This window comes from Aquarana catesbeiana, linkage group LG09 (assembly GCF_042186555.1).
Source record: "Aquarana catesbeiana isolate 2022-GZ linkage group LG09, ASM4218655v1, whole genome shotgun sequence".
NCBI lineage: Eukaryota > Metazoa > Chordata > Amphibia > Anura > Ranidae > Aquarana > Aquarana catesbeiana.
In genome coordinates, this window is record NC_133332.1 from 288915850 (window position 1) to 288939741 (window position 23892).

The following is a 23892-nucleotide window of genomic DNA, read 5'->3' on the forward strand; positions in this document are numbered from 1 at the left end:
CAGTCACTGGCTCCTTGTACCTCTCAGGGACTCTGGTAGAAAGATTTCTGCACTTGAATTAAATCTGTCCAGCTGCCATGGGTATTACAAGGGGCATTCACTCACTCACTCAGCTTACATGACAAAAACATGTAGCATGGACAGTGATAACGAATAATGGTGTTGCAGCCAGGCTGGGAAATATGGAGGTATTACTTTACTGCCTGAGTCCCTGAGACACAAAAGATACCAATGGTTTATTTAGCCACTAGCATCTCAATATCTGGTTTGAGTATAATGACCCTGTAAGTGGGATTTTCTTGGCTGGCTTTAGTAATCGTTAAAAAATAAATAAATATAAAAAAATCCACCAGTGTTTATAAGAGTTTTATCTTCATGTTTTTATCTGCCTTATTCACTATAAAAGTTCCTTTACTCCTCCCCAATATAACACTCACCCATTTTGTGTCTCACCTGTTTGGAGAAGGAATCCTCCAGTTCTGTGATTTCAGTGGAAAACTCCCCTGAGGTGTTGATGGAATCACCGTCAATACCGCTGCAGGAGCCCACATATTGAAGACCTCGCTCCCCCTGCCCACGACATGCAGCTACCCCTTCGTCCAATGACACCGGTTTGCCCTGGAAATATGGGACGTTGTGGGTCTTGTCATACTCCTCAAAGGAGTACTGCATGCGCATGTTGGAAAGGATGATCCGACGAGACATGCGGCTCTCAGAAGCAGAGCTACGAAGGCGTTCAAAGTTCTTATTCATGCGATACTGTCTGAACGCAGTCTGGATGGTGCGAGCCGCTCGCCGACTGAGGAAATAGCCCCCATACTTCCTCTCCAGCATCTCCACCTACATCAGGAGACAGGTAGAGTGTGTGTGTAAGACAAGGGTCCAGGAGACACCAAAGAGGACAGAAGGACAGTCTGAAACATGAGGTTAGAGGGAGCAGTAGGGACAGGATAGAAGCATGGACAGAAATAGCAAGAGAGGTCTTCAAACCTGTCCCTGGGACTAACAGTGCACAAACTCAGTTACGAGTTTTATAATTATATTATTACAGATTAGCACTTGACTGACTCAGTACAAGTAGAAACCATGACTACTTAGTCATAGTGACAGGTTTGAAAACCATGTCTCTAGAAGGATAGGGGGAAGAGACAAAAGTTACAGACAAGGACTAAGCCTTGATGTAAGACAGGAGGAGAGTAGATGACATAAGGAAGAATTGGATGTGAATAGGTACCTTTTTGTCCTGGAGGTCTGTTGACAATTCATAGCTGTCAGACAAGGCTTTGGATCTCTTGTTTTCTTCTTCTTCCTGCTTACGCAAGGCAACACTGGCTGGCTGCAGTCTGGCCCTTTGACTCCACTGGAGGCCAGGGTGGGGTGGGTGACGGGTGGGTGATGGCAGGTCGTAATGGTCGATTTTCACCTCTCCGCGGTAAGGAGGCTGCTGGCCTGGACTGTCAACAATGGTTCCAGATTCACTTCCAAGAGAGTCGCCACCTTCAACACTAAAGAGACAAATAAGGGTGATAAGAAGGTGCAAAAAAAAAAAATGACCACAAGAGCGCTAAAACCGAGAACAGAGACACAGTTATTAGCCTCAGAGAGCCCAAGCTCAGCTGGAGACAGCACAACATAAGATTAAGGAGTGCAGTACTGCACATTCATCAACAGAGAACTGGGTTCCGAGACAGAGGCAGCGCCATTCAAAAACAAAACAAAAAGCTAGAATACAGGCTGAAGGAGAAGCAGTTATTCCCAATGCAGAGAGCAAGTCAAAACAGAGGAAACTAAAAATACAGTCAGCAATGGAGAAAAGAAGCAAAAACAGAGCAGTACAACATACGGTCATCCAAACAGGATATAGGCTGAAACAGATACAACATAACATACTGTCAGCTAAAGAGGATAGAGGCCAAGACAAAAATACAGTATACAGTGCTTGAGGACACCTAATCATCACACCACGTTGGAACCACTACAAATTTTTCTGTTCAGGTGTTTACAGTTAATGCTACGTCATATAAAAAGATTTTAGATAATCATACACTTGCATCCTTGTGGAAGGCCCAATTCTGTTCCCTTGTGCACAAATCAAGCTCCAAAAAGACAGTTTGAGGAGTTTGTTGTGGAGGAACACGAGTGGCCTGCACATAGCCTCAACCCCACTGAACACCTTCGGGATGAACTGGCACACGGATTAAGATCTTTTTGACCAACATCAGTATTTGATTCTAGACATACTCTCTTAAATGGACAAAAATCTCCACAAAACACCCCAGAATCTTTCAGAAATTATTTCAAGAAGATTGGAGGTGCAGTGAGAAGACAAGTCCTTAAGAATGCCCATAGTTTTGGATGTTCAACAAGCTAATATGGTGTGATGGTCAGATGTCCACAAAATTTAGGCAACATAGTGCAGTACAAATATAGTGCCAGCCAGAGAGGCTACAGACAGAAGCAATATAGCATACAGGCAACTAGACAGAACAGATACAGCATAATATATGGACATCTAGCGACAACAGACGGCAAGAGAAGAACAGCACAACACAGACCTTCTTGCCTGGCTCCAGGTATAAGAATGCACACTCGGCATCCCATACATACAAATTACGTTACTAGCTTAAAAAAAATACATCTTTTAGCTATTTGATTAGCCTACACTTCCAGCTGCCCAACACCATCTATGTTCAGTTTAAAGCAAGGAGGTCAAACAAAGTTCAAGGACTTGGATCATTCATGCCATACATTTTAGGATCATGTCACACTAGTGATTCTGCCTCTGGTGACAACAGAAATTGCTAAAACTCCACTCACCTTCTCCCATGGCATTGCCCCCCAAACCAATCAAGTGTCACTCTGTTACGGCTCAGTTGCTAGCGAATGCAATTCTGCAATGGTTTAGCCATTGAGGGAGATGCTTCCGCTAGGAAAGTGGCAGCTGTATTGTGGTGATCATGCTGCTGGCTAGCAGAAACACTAGTGTGACATAAAAGTCCTTAAAGTGATTATGATCATCTTTATTTTATGATTATCTTATGAACACAGGATAGTACACAGTACAGTATGCAGTATCTCTGCTGTTCTTGGAAGGTCAGAACACAATTCCTAAAACAAGACAGGGGTGGTGCTAAGTTGGTCTAGAGAGTTGGGTAAACCCACATCCCCAATGTGTCTAGGCAAATGGAAAATTGTTCCTCTTGCAGGACTTTAAAAGGAGAACCTACTCGGGAGTAATAAGGAGTATGAGGAGTGTATATTTGAAATGAAATTAGGTATTTATTAAAGTATAGATCCAAACTGGTCGATGGTACACAAGGTAAATGTAACAGGAATACAAAAAGGGGTACAGGATGCGTAATACAGACAAAAGAAATTGCAATACAATATGCAGAGATACACAATCATTGAACTCCGGTACATATAGAACACACATACGGGGAGTACCCGACGCGTTTTGAGATAAACTCTTCTTCAGGGGTATCTGATTGGAATCAGAATCAGAAGTATGTCTCCCGCCCCCATGCACTACACGTCATCCCGCCGGGGGTTATGCTTCACCGCGCCCGGAGGTACATATACACTCCGGCCTCGGTCTCCATGGGGACCGATGCACGCACCCCAGGCCCGGGGGGCATCTACTTCTCACCCATTGGCCGCACTGGCAACCTATCTCGAGCTCGGCCACACCATTTAAACTCAGCATTCAGCACACACTCCCAGGCTCCCCTCCATATCTGCACACCAGCAGTGTAACACCACTTCGACCCCAGGACCTGCCTCAGGTAAACCTTTCTCCATACACGGCTCTGTTTTGACCCCCTTTGGACAATATCCCAGACATAGACTTATCCCATCCTACTCATTGCCTGGATCTTACTCCTACATTTTTCTTCTAGGCTGGATACCCCAAAACCCCAAACCCCGTTTGGACCCCCGGCCAGGCACCTACTCCATGGTACCCTTGGATAATCTCCTTGCCCAATCCTTAGCATTTGACCCCCATGACACCGGGCTTCACCTCCCCTGTTTATGCCACATTGGGCAACTGTATGACCTGCCTGTGCCGGTCCCTTGTCATACATCAAACAGGACCCTACCTGCACAGCATCTACCACCCACTCCAGGTATTTCCTTCAATCTACAGGTATACAACCATATATTATACAGGGCATGCACAATGCCTGTGACCCCAATACCCTCCCAGGCTTATACATATTTCTGCCCTGACTCCCTCATACTCCCCTGTTTTCCATGCAGATTGGAGCCCACCCCAGGACCACCATACCCATTGGTGTTTTTGACGCCCTCTGTTGGGGAACAGCCCCCCCTGGTGACTCCACTGGGACAAGGTACACATGGCCTGCCCGAACTGGACAGGAGTGAGCACATACCTCGGTGTGTCTGTGGCGACATGTCCCCCCTACCCCCTCTCCGCCTGAATGTTTTTAAATGGATGCATTAATATACACACTCCCCCAAGCAATACCACATGGTTAGTATTTACTGTTATACAATATTATACATTTCCACTATAATGATCACACGTTTTCTCATGTTGATGTTGAATATGTAATGTTTCACATTTGGCTCATAACTGTCTTTGTAAATTATAGACATACTTCTGTTTATGCTGATTCCAATCAGATACCCCTGAAGAAGAGTGTATCTCGAAACGCGTCGGGTACTCCCTGTATGTGTGTTCAATGGAGTTCAATGATTGTGTATCTCTGCATATTGTATTGCAATTTCTTTGTCTGTATTACGCATCCTGTACCCCTTTTTGTATTCCTGTTACATTTACCTTGTGTACCATAGACCTGTTTAGGTCTATACTTTAATAAATACCTAATTTCATTTCAAATATACACTCCTCATCCTCCTTATTACTCCCGAGTAGGTTCTCCTTTTAAAGTCCCGCAAGAGGAACAATTTTCCATTTGCCAGAACACAATTCCTAGGATCCAAACTACAGGAAAGTCTGGTACCACCAATCAACAGATCCTTCAGATCTACTGCAAACAAAAACCTGATTCCACAGGTCTACAATAAGCACCACAGAAATCCCTGATCTTACAGAAGCCCTATTCACAACATATCACGATACACATTCTCCTGATCTACTTTGTCTAGAGCAGCCTTTTTTAACCTTTTTACCTTAGAGGAACCCCTGAAACAACTTCCCAGTTAAGGGAAACCCTTCCAAAAAACAAATGATTGGGAACCAGCGAGAAAAATGCAAAAATTGGTGGTTATTGGGAAAAATTTACCCCTTACAGTGATGGTCAGAATTCCAGCTAAAAGATGGTGGCTCCATAACTGTGCAGACACCAATAAATAGAAACTAAATCTCAAGGTACCCCGAGTAAACCTCTAAGGATCCCTTTGAAGGACCCCCTGAAAGGAGTGGCTTACAGTACAGAAGCAGTTAATCCCACATATCTATGGACGCTCCCCATCCCACCTGTCCACAACAGGTTTGTTTCTAATGTACGGATATAGAACACACAATTCAACAGAATTAAAGCAGATTCTCCTAAACCTAAAGATTTATAGTACAAGCATACAGTACAATCCCCAATCTCTGATTCATAGCAACTATATACAATACAAAGATACCCCTGATTCTAAAGATCCACAGAACAAATAGAGCACAGATACCTCTGATCCTAAAAATCTTCATACAGATTTACAGTACTGGTATCATTGATTACCCTATAATATATCTCACAGATACCCCTGATCCCACAGATCTACAGGACAGGATATCTCTGACCCTGTTTCTGCTCCACTATGGTATAGATACTTTTTTACAGGTATATGGTACAGATATTTTGCATTATGTGTCACGATCTATAGCCTTTCCAGATAGCTCAGACTCCTCCTTCCTGCAACAGACACACCTTCCAACCACAACATACGTGCAAAGCAGCTCCCAACAGTACACATCTACAACACAGACAACCCCAAACCCAGTACAAAGTGCAGTATGAGAGGAAGCCCCATGAGCCCAATCACCTACAGCCACAGATCCCTGGGCTCAGGGAAAACACAGAGGCACCACATATATTCCTCTATCCCACAGATGACATTATGCATCTCTTAACCAACATATTTACAGGGAAAAAAAATCCTGACCCCTATGAAACACACATCACAACACTTACCAGCTAGTCTGCAAACAAACCAAATTGACCTGGTCTAACAATTCACATTAAAAACAGAGGATTTTCGTTGCACACATTTGCAAATACAGTGGTACCTTGGATTACGAGTATAATTCATTCCAGAATAATGCTTGTAATCCAAAGCACTCGTATATCAAAGTGATTTTCCCCATAGGAGTCAATGGAAACTCAGATAATTCGTTCCACAGTGACTTCTATTGTATGCAGTACCACATGTGGCCAGGGGTGGGCGCCGGAGACACTCCGAAGCACTCAGATCCACTCAGAAAGGCTCGGCGATACTCGGGAACAGAGTGTTTCTGAGTGGCTCTGAGTGCATCCGAGCGGCTCAGAGTGTCACCAGCGCCCCCGCACCTCTGGCCAAATGCGGTATTGCACACCCCAGAGGCTTGAATTCTGCTAGTTTTGTGAGACAACGCTCACAAACCGAGTCAGGATTTAAAAAAAAAATAGCTTATATTGCAAAATGCTCGTTAACCGCGTTACTCGCAATCCGAGGTATTACTGTACATATGTAAGCCGCAGTGCCCACGTCATGGCTCCTCTGTATACTACAGTCCTAACTCTATGTTTTTGAGAGTCTCCAAGTTGGAGAATATGTAGGAGCGGATAAATTAAAGGGGTTGTAAAGGCAGGAGGTTTTTTTTTTTAATCTTAACACATTCTATGCATTAAGATAAAAAACCTTTTGTGTGCAGCAACCTCCCCAGTAACCCCCTAATTACTTACCTGAGGCACCTTCTCTCTCCAGCGATGTCCACGAGTGTCTAGGCCACTCGGGACTCTCCTCCTGATTGGCGGAGACACAGCAGTGGCACCATTGGCTCCTGCTGCTGTCAATTAAAGTCAGTCAGCCAATCAGGGGAAAGAGGGGGTGCGGCCGGGTCTGGGCTCTATGTCTGAATGGATACATGGGGCTCTGACTCGGCTCGGGTGCCCCCATAGAGAGCTGCTGGCTGTGGGGGCACTAGATAGGAAGGAGGGGACAGGAGCAGCAAAGAGGGACACGAGAAGAGGAGGATGGAGGCTACCCTGTGCAAAACCAACTTCACGTAGGAGGTATGTATAACATGTTTAAAAAGGAATAAAAATAATAGACTTTACAAAGACTTTAAGGGCAAATTTGCCTAGAGGGCGAACACTCCTCAAAGGCACAGGGAGTTAGGACTGCAGTATACAGAGGAGCCTTGACGTGGGCGCTTACATATGTATTTGCAAATGTGTACAACAAAACCCTCTGCTTTTAACGTGTATTGTTAGACCGGGTCAGTTTGGTTTGTTTGCAGGCTGGCTGGCTGGTATGCGTGCTGGGAAATTTTGTTTGTGATGACCCGTATGAAAGGCAGTCCCCAAACCTCATCACATCTATGTGAGGCGCCACCTAAACAATCTATTGAATTTATATTCAATCAGGTATGTCTCCATGCACACATAGGCTGTTATCAGCAGGTTTTGGCAGGGGGTTTATTGGCTGGAAAAAAAACCCAGAACTAGGGAATTTTGAGAGGAGTTTTTCAGCTGTAAACACGCTCTAACTCTGAAAAAAAGCTGAAAAAATATTAAAAACGCTGAAAAACACGGCTATTCTGCGTTTATCCGCATTTTTGAGCCATAAGCTTTTGTGGGAGTATAATTTTGTTAAATAAAAAGCTAAAAAACACTGCAGCTAAAAAAAAAAAAACGCTACTGTAAACGCTGAAAAACTCATTTTACAGCTTTCTACAGTGTCAAGTGTACAGAAGGCATAAAGCTTATCCAATATGGGCAGCACAGTGGTGTAGTGGGTAGCACTCTCGCCTAGCAGTAAGAAGGGTCGCTGGTTTGAATCCCAACCACTACCTGCCTGGAGTTTGCATGTTCTCCCTGTGCCTGCGTGGGTTTCCTCCGGGTACTGCGGTTTCCTCCCACTCTCCAAAGACATGTTGGTAGTTTAATTGGCTCCCGGGTAAAATTGTCCCTCGTGTGTGTGTGTGTAAATGTGAGTTAGGGACCTTAGATTATAAGCTCCAAGAGGGCAGGGACTAATGTGAACGTACAATGTATATGTAAACTGACAGCGCTATACAAGTACCTGAAATAAATAAATATCCAAATGCTCAATTGAAAGGAATGTATAGGCAAGCTAATTGTGCGATCAGATTGCAAAGTGTATGACAATCTAAACCGCTTGCCGACCAGCTGCCATCAGGTTGGCACGGCTGCGTAAATCGTCGTAGCTGTACGTCAGCTGCTTTAAAAACAATAGCAGGCCGGTGGACATCGCAGCTTGTTCTTAAAGCACCCGGGATCGCTCCTCAGAGCCAGAACGGGGATCTGTCAATGTAAACAAACAGATTGCCGTTCTAGTGATCAGGAACAGCCTCTCTCTGTACTCCCAGTGAGTCCCCTCCCTGGGAGCACTTAACCCCTTGATCACCTCCTAGTGTTAACCCCTTCCCTCCCAGTGCCATTTATACAGTAATCGGTGGCTATTTTTAGCTGCGATCGCTGTATAAATGTCACTGGTCCCAAAAAAGTGTCAAGTGTCCGATCTGTCCACTGCAATGTCGCAGTCCCGCTAAAAATCGCTGATCACCGCCATTACTAGTAAAAAAAATTAAATAAAAAATGCCATAAATATATCCCCTATTTTGTAGACGCTATAACTTTTGCACAAACCAATTAATATACGCTTATTGCGATTTTTTTCCATACCAAAAATATGTAGAAGAATACATATCAGCCTTAAACGGATGAAAAAAATTTGTTTTTATTCTTGGGATATTTATTATAGCGAAAAGTAAAAAATTGTTTCGTTTTTTTCAAAATTGTCCGTATTTCGCAAAAAATGAAAACCGCAGAGGTGATCAAAATACCAACAAAAGAAAAAAAAATTTTTTTGTTTGTGTACAACGTCGCATGACCGCGCAATTGTCAGTTAACCCATTTACCGACCGGCTCACGCCGATATACGTCAGCAGAAGGGCACGTACAGGCATATTAACGTACCTGTACTTTGCCCTTTAAGACGCAGCTTGTGGGCACGCGCCCGCTGTGAACTCCGTGAGTGCGATTGCGGGTCCCGCGGATTCGATGTCCACGGCGTAACTCGTGATCATCTCACGGAGAGGAAGAAACGGGGAAATGCTGATGTAAACAAGCATTTCCCCGTTCTGCCTAGTGACAATGATCACAGCTCCCTGTAATCGGAAGAGGTGATCAGTGTCGTGTCACACATAACGCCCCCCCCCCCCCCCAAGTTAGAACACATCCCTAGGACACACTTAACCTCTACAGCGACCCCTCCTGGTTAACCCCTTCACTGCCACATTTACACAGTAATCAATGCATTTTTAATCTGTATAAATGTGAATGTCCCAAAATAGCACCAAAATTGTCCGATCTGTCCGCCATAATGTCGCAGTCATGATAAAAATTGCTGATTGCCGCCATTACTAGTAAAAAAAAAAGTTATTAATAAAAATGCCATAAATCTATCCCCTATTTTGTAGACGCTCTAACTTTTGCGCAAACCAATCAATAAAAAAAAACAAAAACTTATTGCAAGGTTTTTTACCAAAAACATGTAGAAGAATACGTATCGGCCTAAACTGAGGAACAAAAATGGTTTTTTTAATATATTTTTTGGGGATATTTATTATAGCAAAAATTGTCGCTCTTTTTTTTGTTTATAGCGCAAAAAATAAAAACCACAGAGGCGATCAAATACCACCAAAAGAAAGCTCTATTTGTGGGGAAAAAAAGGATGTCAATTTTGTTTGGGAGCCATGTCGCACGACCGCGCAATTGTCAGTTAAATTGACGCAGTGCTGAATCGCAAAAAGTGCTCTGGTCTTTTGCCAGCCAAATGGTCCGGGGCTGAAGTGGTTAAAGCGACGCAGTGCCGTATCGCAAAAAAATGGCTCATTAAGGGGGTAAATCCTTCTGGGGCTGAAGTGGTTAAAGAGTCTATACCATCAGATTGCACCCTGCGTGACCTTCAAAACCTGCATCCATCACACCCAGAGGCTTCATGGTACTGATACTTCCCACCTATACATCATTACAATGGAGACTAGTCATAGTTAATGAAGTGAAAATATAGATATCATGAAATATAACAAGTGTATAGAAGTCAAGGCTCTAAGGATGTGGTATTCCCGAGGTCTCCATAGGAGACAGAGGCAGTAATCAAGTAGGGAGCGTGTTCTAACAAGTGCTATACATCAGAGACCTAACTGGAAGTGCATGTATGTAATGCCGCACTCACATGTACAGTGCAGCCCGGGCAGGGAGACGGATCTGCTTGTCCCCTCTTTTCTTCTTCATCTTCAGGCGTCATCCATGAACAAGGGTGAAGGACAGGTGAGGACACATGGAGCAGGCTGTGCAGGGGGTGAGTCTGCAGTCATTGTTTGTGACGGAAATCCCAAATCCCATCACTATGGAGCTTTGGGCAACACCTAGCTGCGCTCCTCCTACCTTCACCATAGTACAGCCCTGCTCCGACTCCTATAATTAAGACTCATTCTCGTCAGGCTATGCCACAAAAACACCAAGCCACAAAGCATTCCCTTCCTTGTAACAATGACTGTGATCAGAGAAGATTGTGTAGAACATTCCTGCAATGTTTGCTGGATGATGCATCATTTACATGAAAAGAAAAGACAGCAGGCTCTTCCGTAGGGATGCAACGAAACTTTCCAACAGCAAATGGGCTAGTCCATCATAAACTGCTTTTATTTTATAAAATCTATTGTATGCCACATATAATATACACATACTACATATAATATACAGGAAAAACACCACATACGTTTAAAAAAAAAAAAAAAAATCTGTGCTTACATCAAAGTACATGGCCATAAAACAGCAAAGTAGATTCAAACCATTGAGCCCTGTAATGGGCATATGACAATGGCTGCATGCTGGGTGGTCACAATGGCCGAATGCTTTCTACACCCATCGGCATTAGAACCAGAGGAGCTTACAATCGCATGTCCCTATTACACACACCGAGCCAGTTTGGTGAGATGTCTAATTAATCTAACAATACGATCTCTCATTGTTTAAAGGGAACTGGAGAAACCAAAGATAATGTGTAAATACGAGAAGGATAATAAAGATCACAGAAATCCCGGAGACGCGTGACAAGCGTGTGTCGTCCGCTGAGGCACCATTTTACCCTACTACCTATTTAGGAAAAAAAAGAATCTACCGTCTGAGTTCTAAAACTAGCTAAAACTGTGATGACATGTACACCGTCCTTAAAGCAGAACTTTACCCATGACAACTTGATAAAAAATAATGTTCTGTAGCAAGGAACATACACTATATTGTCAAAAGTATTGGGACACGTGCCTTTATTTATTTTTTTATATATACATACACACACGAACACACACACGCGAACACACACACGCGAACTTTAATGGCATCCCAGTCTTATGCCCCGTACACACGGTTGGACATTAATCGGACATTCCGACAACAAAATCCATGGATTTTTTCCGACGGATGTTAGCTCAAACTTGTCTTGCATACACACGGTCACACAAAGTTGTCGGAAAATCCGATCGTTCTGAACGCGGTGACGTAAAACACGTACGTCGGGACTATAAACGGGGCAATAGCTTTCATCTCTTAATTTATTCTGAGCATGCGTGGCACTTTGTCCATCAGGTTTGTCTACACACGATCGGAATTTAAAGGATCGGATTTTGTTGTCGGAAAATTTTATAGCATGCTCTCAAACTTTGTGTGTCGGAAATTCCGATGGAAAAAGTCAGATGGAGCCCACACACGGTCGGAATTTCTGACAACAAGCTCCGATCACACATATTCCGTCGGAAAGTCCGACCGTGTGTACAGGGCAATAGTCTGTAGGGTTCAATATTGAGTTGGCCCACCCTTTGCAGCTATAACAGCTTCAACTCTTCGGGGAAGGCCGTCCACAAGGTTTAGGAGTGTGCCTTTGGGAATGTTTGATCATTCTTCCAGAAACGCATTTGTGACTGATGTTGGACGAGAAGGCCTGGCTCGCAGTCTCTACGCTAATTCATCCCAAAGCTGTTCTATCAGGTTGAGGTCAGGGCTCTGTGCAGGCCAGTCAAGTTTCCCTACCCCAAACTCACTCATCCATGTCTTTATGGACCTTGCCTTGTACACTGGTGCGCAGTCATGTTGGAACAAGAAGGGGCCATCCCCCAACTGTTCCCACAAATTTGGGAGCATGAAATTGCCCAAAATGTCTTGGTATGCTGACGCCTTAAGAGTTCCCTTCACTGGAACTAAGGGGCCAAGCCCAACCCCTGAAAACCCCCCCACACCATAATCCCCCCCCCCACCAAATGATTTGGACCAGTGCACAAACCAAGGTCCATAAAGACATGGATGAGCGAGTTTGGGGTGGAGGAACTTGACTGGCCTGTGGAACTAAACCCATCGATTTACCAGTTTCAAAAAACAGTTACATTCCTGGAATGCCGGGATTGCTGACCGTCACAATTTCTTGTGTCCTCAAACAAACTGTCAAACCATCAACTGGCTGGTGTCATAACTGATCACATGTGCAGCACCGTGGCAGTTGCAAATCAAACAGAAGCAGCTTCCTTGGCTGTAAAGGATAGGAGGGCCTAATTCTGCTTTAAGGGTCGGTTCACACCATGCCCGCACATGAACAGCATGTCCCTGCGTGATTCAGACCACATCCAAAACACACTCCATTTGTGATCTGCAGTGGGTATCAATAGAAAGGCAACGACACCAAACGCAGGCTGCAAACTCAGTGCGTTTGCCTGCACTGGATCGCATGGTACTTTTGTACCATGTGATCCAGTTATAGTGCGTTTTAAAGCGATAGTAAACTTATTACACACATTATTAATTTTTATAAAGCATATCTCCTAAACGTGCACGGTTTAGGAGATATTTTAGCGAGGAGCAGCTGGATACGTCACTAGTGCCTGAGCTCTGAAAGAACGGCATACCTGTGCCATTCCTTCAGAGCTGTGTGCTGTGGCCGAGACTCCCACACATGTGCGGGAGTGACGTCATCGGGGCTTGGCCACTCAAGTGGCTGCAGCCCGCGAACCCAGAAGGAAGAGCGCTGGAGGGCTTAGTTTCAAGGTAAGCCTTTAACAATCTGCTAGTATGTGGTACATACTAGCACATTATGATATTGGCCTGCAGGAGAAAACACTTTCTTTAATGTGCAAAAGTTTACTACCACTTTAACCACTTGCTGACCGCTCTATAGCAGTTTCACTGCTACAGGGCGGCCGGGCTGTGCAGGATCACAAGTGTGCGCTGCCGGTGGCTCACTCCCGCAGTGATTCTACACAGTGGGAGCTGATCAGCGGATCCCGCGGACCAAATCTCTGCCAGCATCCGTTGATCGCTCTGTACGATAAAGCTAGATCGGACTCCTCTAATACTATAGCTGCTGACTTTTAAAAGTGAAATACTTACCAGTGGCTGAAGTCCGATGCTGTCTTCCTGCAGCTGGTTCTTCTCACCGCTGCATGTCCTTAGTGCCACTACCTTGGATTTGAAAGCTGGATGTGACTTCCTGAGGAATCACAAATGGCTCCTCACTGCGCAGATCGAGATTGCACAGTCCTGTAGCCTTCTAAGATGCGTTATGTGTCCCATGTGGTTGCATGCAGGGGGCGGGCACAAGCAGATGGCAGTTTCGCCTAGGCAAGAATTGAGAATTGAGGAAGAATTGTTATTCAAAAAGGACAGCCAGTGAGATAGCCAGAATAATCACTGGGCTATGGGAGCCTACGGGTGACATCATGGCACCTGGAATTTCCAGCTTTTTTTAATGCTCCCAGAGCCGCTGCTGATCAATTAAAGTTTTCCAGCATAGAGGTTTGACAAAAGTTGATATAAAAGAACAGGGAGGGCCACACAGACTGAAATTCGTCCTGTCCCTGTTACACTCGATTTACCAGTTTCAAAAAACAGTTACATTCCTGGAATGCCGGGATTGCTGACCGTCACAATTTCTTGTGTCCTCAAACAAACTGTCAAACCATCAACTGGCTGGTGTCATAACTGATCACATGTGCAGCACCATGGCAGTTGCAAATCAAGCAGAAGCAGCTTCCTTGGCTGTAAAGGATAGGAGGGCCTAATACTGCTTTAAGGGTCGGTTCACACCATGCCCGCACATGAACAGCATGTCCCTGCGTGATTCAGACCACATCCAAAATACACTCCATTTGTGATCTGCAGTGGGTATCAATAGAAAGGCAACGACACCAAACGCAGGCTGCAAACTCAGTGCGTTTGCCTGCACTGGATTGCATGGTACTTTTGTACCATGTGATCCAGTTATAGTGCGTTTTAAAGCGATAGTAAACTCATTACACTGTTACACTGGACAATTTTCGATCAGTCTGTACCCACCTCTAGACTTTTCCTTTTACTTTAATGCTGCCTGTTTACTCACTGGGGAGATTTCCTGTCACTTCCAGTCAGGAAAACAAAAACAGTTTATTAGCGAGAGAAAAAAATTAGACTTTCTAACCAGATTTTTTTTATTGTCTATCCTGGTGACAACAGAACCCCTCATTCTTAAATGTAGGAAGTAAGGGAAAATCTCCATTCCTTTCTCCATGCTAACAGCCGGCTACACTGCCAGCGATTGTATCCAGCAACTGTGGCACCATTGGCTGCCTGAATACAATGGTGCTGCTGCAGAGTGACCACATCTGATAGAATAGATACTGCTTGGTTGATGCATTTTTCCCCCGGCTCAGATTTATGATTTGAGTCATGCCGGGTGATGCTTTCAGGGTCACTCCAATTTCAATTCCAATTCCAATTTTGAGCAGTCTGAGCCTTCAGGCCTCGAGCCTCGTGTTTCAGGCTAAAGCTGGCCATATGCTGACCAAAATATGGCCAGTTCAGCAGGGACCAGATGAATTTCAATCAGTGTGTGGAAGTTCCTGTTCAACAGAAGTCCATTTTTTAATGTTGGAAAATTTGTCTCAATCAGCGGCTAGAGCCAAGTTTAGGCTGGCCATAGATGGATGGAAAATCGGCTGGATCAAGAAGGCCTGGTTGAAGTATGATCCATCTATAGTCGTTCATGCTCATGAGACGTCGATCTAATGATTGGCTTCTCTGGAATGGGAATGTTGGAAAACTTTCATTCGATAAGTGCAATCAGCTGCAGAGCTGGTCAGTGTATTGTGACAATGGAGGTGTCCCTGTGGTTAGAATACAATGGCACAGCAGAGAGGATTCCTCCATCCACCTTGCTAGTGTGGATGGGAGAATCTATATATATTTTTTTTTTATTAGCCCGCTGGCTGACAAAAAAAAAGGAAAGAAAAAAAAAAAGATGAATCTATGGGGCAGCCTAGCAGTGTATGGGCGGCTTTAGACTGAGGCCACCATACGGCTGCCTGGTGTTCCCTGTCAGAAAGGTATGTAGAGTTTCACAGAGTGCCAGAGCTGGTAATACAACTACAGCCAGACTGGGTGGGCCCAGCTCCTTATCTGCTGCCTGCGACATTCCTCAATAATCTACACAAGAAGTGCACAAACCTGTTCTCTTCTCATAAAGCACACAGGTGAACAAAAGTCAGCCACAGCCAATGACATGATCACATGAATGCCACAAATAGCTGGGACACTTCAGTCAAATACGCAGTGATGGCACCTGGGATCCAAGAATAGAAACACTACAGAAAATCAAAAGGTCCACGCCTTGCCTTAACACCAAGCGATATCTTCATTCTCCAAAAATAATCCATAATCCACACACATCCACCACCTAAAGGCCCTGCAATCTGTTTTTTCATAAACTCATTTGCACTTTTCTGCCATCTTGTAAGGTCCGTGAACTCCTGAACATCTCCTTTCCCGCTCACTTCTGTTTGAAGCAAGCAGTGCACGTTAGTTGCGGTCAAGTACACTGCTTTATGTACACTACAAATCTCACAGTCCACTCCAGGAGCAAGTGAGGGTGGCTACATTCCCATATACATAGTTGGTCAGGCTGAAAAAAGACACAAGTCCATCTAGTTCAACGGGAAAAAAAAAAAAAATCATACCATCCCATATACACAATCCTTCACCCACAGTTAATCCAGAGGAAGGCGAAAAAAGCCCAGCAAAGCATGATCCAATTTGCTACAGCAGGGGAGAAAATACCTTTCTGATCCACAGCTGTCAATAAAAGCAAACCTGTATTTTTACACATGTATGGCAAAGCAACAGGTTCACTTACTGTAAGTGGTGGCTCCACCAGAAGAAACATATTCACCTCATTTGTTAATACTTGGTACTTCCATGTATGACGGAGCATGCAACATATTCCTTCCCAGCCAAAACAATTCTCTCTAACCTCACAAGTTATCATTTTCACCAGAGATGTTCCAACAAACTGATAAAATCTCTAAGCGGCATGTCCGATTCTTCTCTCTACCATCTTTAGATAACAGCAGATCCCAGTATGATTGAGGATGGGCAGATGCCTTCTCACTCATCAGTCTCATAGGGAGGGGGCACAGCTGAACCCAAAGGGGTGGAGAAATCTGTGGACTGTCTGACTGTTGCGTCATGCCTCTAAAGCTGCCCGTACAATTTACAATCTGATTGTACAATGTCCTTTAGATGCACCAAATCCATACGAGGACAAATCCAAACAAAACTTTCAACATGTATCCAACCAGTCAGGTCCTTGCATTATAGGGTTGAGGGTAGATCTAAATGAGACTGTACAATCAGATCGTACAGCTTATGATCATCTTAAAGTTGGGTACACACTATTAGTTTTTTGTTTTTTTATTGTTCAGTTGGTTAAATGAGATGCAGATTCCTGCATCCACACAGGCAAGGTGGATCCAGGATTCTCCCCATCCCTCGTATTCTATTGCATTCTGACAGTAGGGCCTCCTCCACTGTCATAATACACTGATTAGCACTGTAGCCATTGGCTGCAGACCACTGATCGAAGAAGGTTTTCCAGCAAAAACGATCGGCTTCTGTGGAACATGGAGAACTGCACACAGATCAAAATTTGACTGGTTTCTGCTGAACCGGCCGAGTTTCGATCCGTGTCCTCAAGAGATACAAGTAGCTGAAGGCATTGTTTCTGCACGGGGGCTACCCTAAAAATACTTAGTTATGTATTTTATATCATTAAAATGAACCAGTACTTTGGGCAAACTTTGCGTTCCTCTCAATTCAAATTTTCCCCCGCCTACATGTGGCAGGACTTGAGGATAGGCTATTATGGGAGAGACCAACATACTCCCACATACCGAGAAATCCAAGAAATTTTACTTGACACTGGTGGAAAACACATTCACTTTAACAAACTGACGTGTTCCCTGAGAAGCCAGAAGTACTCTTCGGAGGGGGTGTACACTGGCTTGAGATGTATGGTTTACACCACATGCGTTCTTCTACAATAGACTCTGCTAGTCATAGATGTGACTAAGAACTCTGCAATTCCAAATACGTAGCTTTATGTAACATCTGTGGTTTAATAAAGTGACATTGTAATTGACCAAGTGATATGATCCTGGCAATAAATCAGCTGGGCTGGGTTATATAAACTGGAGGTTAAGGAAAGTGGAAGTACTGCCAATATTTTAGCAAAGCTGCAGCTAATTACAGCGTCCTGCGGGATATAAATGTGAACATAGCCACCGCAATTTTGATTCTGTAATGATGTCCCCAGTGCCGTCTGTCAGAGAGGCTCACAACCACAGAGATGGTACAGGGTCCTTCAGTGAGGAGAAGGATCAGTTACGAACACTTCCAGTTCTCAGACATGACATTCAGAAAAGGAGAAACACAAGAACACACAGCGCACTAGATTCCAATCTTTTAAGGGTCACTGAAATGACCCCCGGTTCAGCAGCACTCCACAAAATGGGGACCCCTTTAGGAAAAAGGGAAAGGACCCGGAGTGGAGAATCCACACACCTACAACCCAATGAGAGCCTCAAATCTCCAAGATAATTGGATGCGGTTAAAAATGCATCTGATATGCATATATGTGAACCAAGCCTAAAGAAAAAGTTTGGGGTATTTAAATATAAACATCTATACTCACCTCTATGCTGTTACAGCTGTCCCACACTGGCTCTAAGACTGGGAACTGAACGATCACATGACTGCTGATTGCTCAGCTCTCAGTCTCCTTGGAGCAGAGGGCAGTCACTGCTCTCCGCTCTGCCCCGCCAGTGCTCACTGGAGTACTAGGCTGGAGATGAGAAGGGCACAGCTGGCTTCAACTCTCAGATGTGTGCTAAGAGCCAAAGCCAGCTGTCAATTAGGCAGCTGGGTGGATCCTAACAATATGGCCTATGATGTCAGCTGACAGTAGACTTTAGCCCGCTGTCAGCTGATTCTGGATCACAAGAGAGCAAAAATAAGTGCACTCCTTGTGACCCAGAAGAGAAGCATAACCAAAAACACTTTGGCTGTACTACTCTTAAAAATGGCACTGCTTGACTGGTGGGCAGAAAAAGGGAAACATACATCTCCGAAACTGGTGGATTAGAGTAGCTGTCAGACATTGCTGCATGGGCTGGAACTAACTTCTACCCTGTGTGTCAGTCCTGGGGAAATCTGCTGCAAAGCCAAACACACACCACCCTGAGCACTCCTGCTATTACCTAAGCCCTGATGAAGGGGGAGTGCGTTTGGCCTCCAAAACGCGTTGACTATTTTGCTGAATCCATTTCATCATTAAATTACCTTGGACTCTTGGCACGGTCATTGGTTGTAAGATTCAGAAAAGGAGGATAGCTTTGTGCACATGAATCAGACCTGGCAAGTCTATACACAAGACCAGGTTGGGCAGAACCCTTCATCTGGTTAAGAAGTTTGTGCTATAGTCCCAGGTATGCTGGCCAGTTATCAAATAGACTACATCTACTTGGTAGGGTGGGTGGGGTGGGCAACTGAGCCAAGAGGGCCATAGACATCTGTGACTGTCGTTGACTGTGGCCTTCTTGCCTCTAACTAGTAAAGCAGTTATTCTGGAATAAAAAGAGAGACAAGGAGATGGCACTGGATGTAGACCCACCTATGCTGTATGAATTATACTTACCTGAGCCAATATCTTGATCCAGCGCTGTGATTAAGAGCAGAGGCTCTCTTGGTTCTCTCTGTCCGCACTGGCTCTCACTACTGTCACTCACAGCCGAGGAGGAAGCAGGGGTGGGGGACGAGCTGCGCTGTGTGTCTATGGACATGCAAAGCCGGCTCGGAAGCGAGCCCACAAGAGTGCCCCCCTTAGCAAGTAGCCTGCTATGGGGTCACTTGGCGGGGGGAGGAGCTAGGAGCACCAGCGGAGGACCTCAGAAGAGGAGGATCTGGGCTGCTCTGTGCAAAACCATTGCACAGAACAGGTAAGTAAAACATGTTTGTTATGTAATCCTTTACAATCAAAGTGCTCAGCTCTCTTAGAGGCCTAACAGATAGGTAACCGATAAGGCTGATAAGTCCCCTTTTACCTGTGCTTCAAACCTGTTGCTTTGCCTTATTTACCTAGGCCAGTGATGGCGAACTTTGGCACCCCAGATGTTTTGGAACTACATTTCCCATGATGCTCAAATACTCTGCAGAGTGCATGACCATCATGGGAAATGTAGTTCCAAAATATCTGGGGTGCCAAGGTTTGCTATCACTGGCCTAGGCATTATACAGACTGCAGTATATCTTACAATAAAAAAAAAAAATAGTAACTAGCCTATAACTTCACTGGGGGTTTGTGGGAGTGGTGTCATGTCTGAACTTCCCCTACCCCAGTGATAATATATAACCAATAATTTGAATGCTATACCATTTATTACTCGTTCAAGGTTCTAAACCCCACAATGTTTTTTTTTTTTTAAGTTTTTTTTTAAAGTTTTTTTTGGATTTGTTCTAAAATTATTTCAAAAATGTGTTATGTGGTCATTTTATATGCAAATAGGGCTTGGCAGGGTTGTCCTTTAAATTCCATTCACTCTATAGACTCTTCTAGAGGAAGGAGGGGGAGGGATTTTTTTTTTTCACAATAAAATCTGAACTGATTAGGCAGCCGCTGCGTCAGTTCTATACATATTTCACAAAACCCGACAACCTGAGAGCTCTTAATCTCTTGTTTATGAAATAAGCTCCTGCTGCTTCAAACGTCACTGGTAATGGGGTGCAGGGTCTGCTGTTTCCGTACCTCGCAAGTCAGCTCTATTGTGCATTTCGTACAAAAAGCCAAAATGCAAAGTGTAATAGAAGGACGGCTACAGTAACAAAGCACTAAAACCCAATTAACAGTAAGACAAGGCTTGACACAACATATTAAGCTTAGTGGTTAGCAATTTCGTCTTGCAGCACTGGGGTTCTGATTTGAAATCCCTGCCAGGACACGATCTGCATGGAGTTTGCAAGTTCTCCCTTGGGTGGGTTTCCTTCGGGTACTCCAGTTTCCTCCCACATTCCAAATACATAATGGAAGGTTAACTGGCTCCTGTGTAAACTGGCCCTAGTATGTGTGAGCGGGTCTAAAGATCCCAACTGCAGCCTCCTAGACAGACTCTGGGAACACTCCATGGAGGGCAGCTCTGGTACTCATTCAGTGCATGGAGCCAATGACACGGTGTTCCAAGGTTTGTAGCACACGAAAGAACGCAACGTGGTCCTGGAAGTAGGAAAAGGTGAGAGACTATATCAACAGAAATCACATTTTTCTATTTATTTTTTCATTGGTTGAACTCGATGGACTTGTGTCTTTTTTCAACCTGACTATGTAACATGAGTACCAGTGGATAGTATGCAACCAGCACACGCAAATAGAGAATCTAAACTTAAAATCAACAATTGAAATATATTGCAGATTATCAGTACTTTGATGTGGTAGCTGCCTTTGTTTTCCTTTTTTTTTTTTCACCAGTTGATCCTCTGGGGTGACGACACTCACTGTACTGTAACTATAAGAACAGGACTGCACACCCATCACCACCACCTCTTTCTCTCCGTAACAAAGAGATAGTTCGGGAACAATCCAAAAATACAGCTATCATCCAGTGGCGGCTGGTGGTCCATTTTTTGGTGAGCAAGCCCGCTCACCAGCCCCATACTTACCCCATCCGGGTCCTGGGCAGCTTCTCCTCCCGGCCAATCTGGTCTCAGGACCCGCTTCCTATCCTGATTGGCCGGGAGGAGAAGCAGGAAGACCATAGTGAATGTTGATTTGCTATTGTCACAAATGGGTGGGCTCAGGGCGCAGTGCTCTGCGCCCCGAGCACACCCTTTTTGAAGCCAATCTAGCTCTAATCATATGCTTCTCTAAAAACAAAAAAAAAACAAAAATGCAGAACTCTATGCATCCAGCGCCCTGTATGGAGATTAGGGGCTGGGCGCATAGAGATTAGGGAGCGGCGGCCTGTCCATAAGGGGTGCATCTATGCGCACAGCCCCTAATCTCCATGCAGGGCGCATAGCGGTCTACGGGTTATTTTGTTTTTGGTCTCATCACACGTGCGGCAGGTTTGTAAACACTCTGAAAAGCAATCACCGTAAGATCACTTTTCAGAGACCGTTTTAAAGTTGGTTGACAGGCGTTCAGGAAGTAATATGCTGCCTTCTGAACTCCTGTTGTCATGATCCCCAAAGGAGATTTTTACACAGAAATTTTACCTGGCAAAGGGTTGTGGTGCAGCCCTATTGATTTATATGGGGTGCAGATGGCATCACCACTACCAACCGCAACATGCTGTATAAGATTTGCCGCACCTGAATCAATATATACAGACACGTGTCCGCTGGCCATGGTATCTTGTCCATAAGCAGTCAGAAAGTGGTAAAAACACAGATCAACCACCTACCCACCAAATGTGTGAATGAGGCCCTAGGAATGCAGCACTGTGGGAGATCACAGGAAGTCATCAACTGGCAGGATCAACAGATAATTCTTGCAGTTAACAGATAAATATACAATTGAAAATGTTATGTTCTAACAGGCCAAAAGAGACGTTCGTTTTTCGGGTTTACATACCCTTTACTGGGCTGTGTACTTATGGGTCTCACTTGGAATACGTACTGAGGGTCTATAGACATCTGTGTGGTCGTACGCGATGCGTGCATGGGTACTCTCTTTCTGGGTATTTTACATATTAAAAGGCAATGTACTCTAATTAGACCCTCATGCTGAACTTGCACAGGAAAAAAAACCTGTAGGTTTTACTAATCAGTCTCATTGAAACAATCAAACTGCTCACAATCTGTATGCGGCCAGTGACAGAAGGCACAGACGCCGAATGTGGCCTTTTATCCCTTTTATTGTAATAGAAGCCAAATCGCACTTCTCGAAAGCCCCCTTCCGCTGCCTGCGTAGGAGCCCGGGAGCAGCCAATGAAGTCGGACGCGGTGAAGCGATATTTATAGCCTCAGTATTTTCAGAAAGGAGGCAGGCCTGTGCGCGGCGACTGCGAAAGGTTCCAGCAAATCCACCACATACATCAACCCCCGTTCCAGGCACAGAAGGAATAATGGCCTCCTGCTAACCATAAAACCATGTTTTCAATGGACCGCTGAGCACAAAACCACACAAAGCAGATGACAAGAATGTGTTGGGAAGACGAGCAGTTTATTACTGGCAGTCAGGCGTGCGGGCTTTGACATCACAGCGCATACTGCGCCAAGGCATATCCACATGCAGGTGTACTCCATGCACTAATGCAGCAGAAATCCTTTTTTAGAACCATCCATCATATTAGAACGCGCTCACAAGAAGCTCCTATCACCAGTTCACTTCCAGTCAGTCGCTATTAATTAGCAGGGATACTGTATTCCCCACATCTCATGCTGTATCTCTAAAGAAGAGCCTTCAACACTTAGACGGATTCGCACATGCCTCAACGCATCTGTCATCAGCGTGATGGATTCATCTAATTGTAACAGACTGCTCACTAGGGCTACACACACTGCTTTGTCCTTTACAAGAAGCTGGGTGTGGTGGAGAGATTTCTAGCAGAGAAGAAAACACTGACCACTTGCTGGAACTGCCAACGATCAATATAGTGTTAGACCGAGGGTAGAAATGATGTGTAAAGGATCCTACACCTAATAAAAGAGGATAAGAGAAAGCCTTTATCATTTCTAACTGCCTTCCTTTTGTGCTACCAACAACCCCCACCTATTCAAAGTACACATATACTGACTTTCTAAAAAGTCATCATTTGTTTACAGCCAGCCACACCTCTCTTTGTGACAGTTCTCAAGCAAGGAAGCGGAGCACTGCATTGTGGGAGGTGCTGGGTTTGGAACAAAGCCCTATACCCAGGGATATGCAATTAGCGGACCTCCAGCTGTTGGAGAACTACCAGTCCCATGAGGCATAGCAAGACTGACAGCCACAAGCATGATACCCAGAGGCATGATGGGACTTGTAGTTTTGCAACAGCTGGAGGTCCGCTAATTGCATATCCCTGCCCTATACCCAGGTGTTCAGGGATTTATACACATGGAGGCTTCAAAGTGTTTGATTAGGAGCTCCTCGTACAAACTTCCATCTCACTTCACATTTGTTTAAAATATCTTTATTTGTTAGGAAAAACAGATATGATCAACACGTTTCAGGGGAAAGCACCCCTGTTCTTCAGGGCTTTAACAATGATGCATACAAGCCTGACATGAGGCTAAATTAAAGTGTAGCTAAGAGCATTTTTTTTTTTCTTTTCCATCTTTGTTCCACTGGGGAGATTTTCCT

At 44.6% G+C, this 23892-nt stretch overlaps 1 protein-coding gene across 7 annotated transcripts in view; it reads right to left on the reverse strand.

Moving 5' to 3' along the window:
- IQSEC2 (IQ motif and Sec7 domain ArfGEF 2) overlaps positions 1–23892 on the reverse strand; it is a 440728-nt gene that overhangs the window by 42215 nt on the left and 374621 nt on the right. For 5 of the 7 annotated variants that reach the window (XM_073600380.1, XM_073600379.1, XM_073600382.1 and 2 more), the window contains 2 exons: positions 1235–1505; positions 454–840 (listed from right to left, as the gene is read on the reverse strand). In XM_073600380.1, coding sequence (XP_073456481.1) covers positions 454–840; positions 1235–1505 — 658 coding nt within the window. Of the gene's footprint in view, positions 1–453; positions 841–1234; positions 1506–10437; positions 10611–23892 lie in introns of those variants that run through there. The other 2 variants (XM_073600384.1, XM_073600381.1) reach the window with 2 other exon arrangements.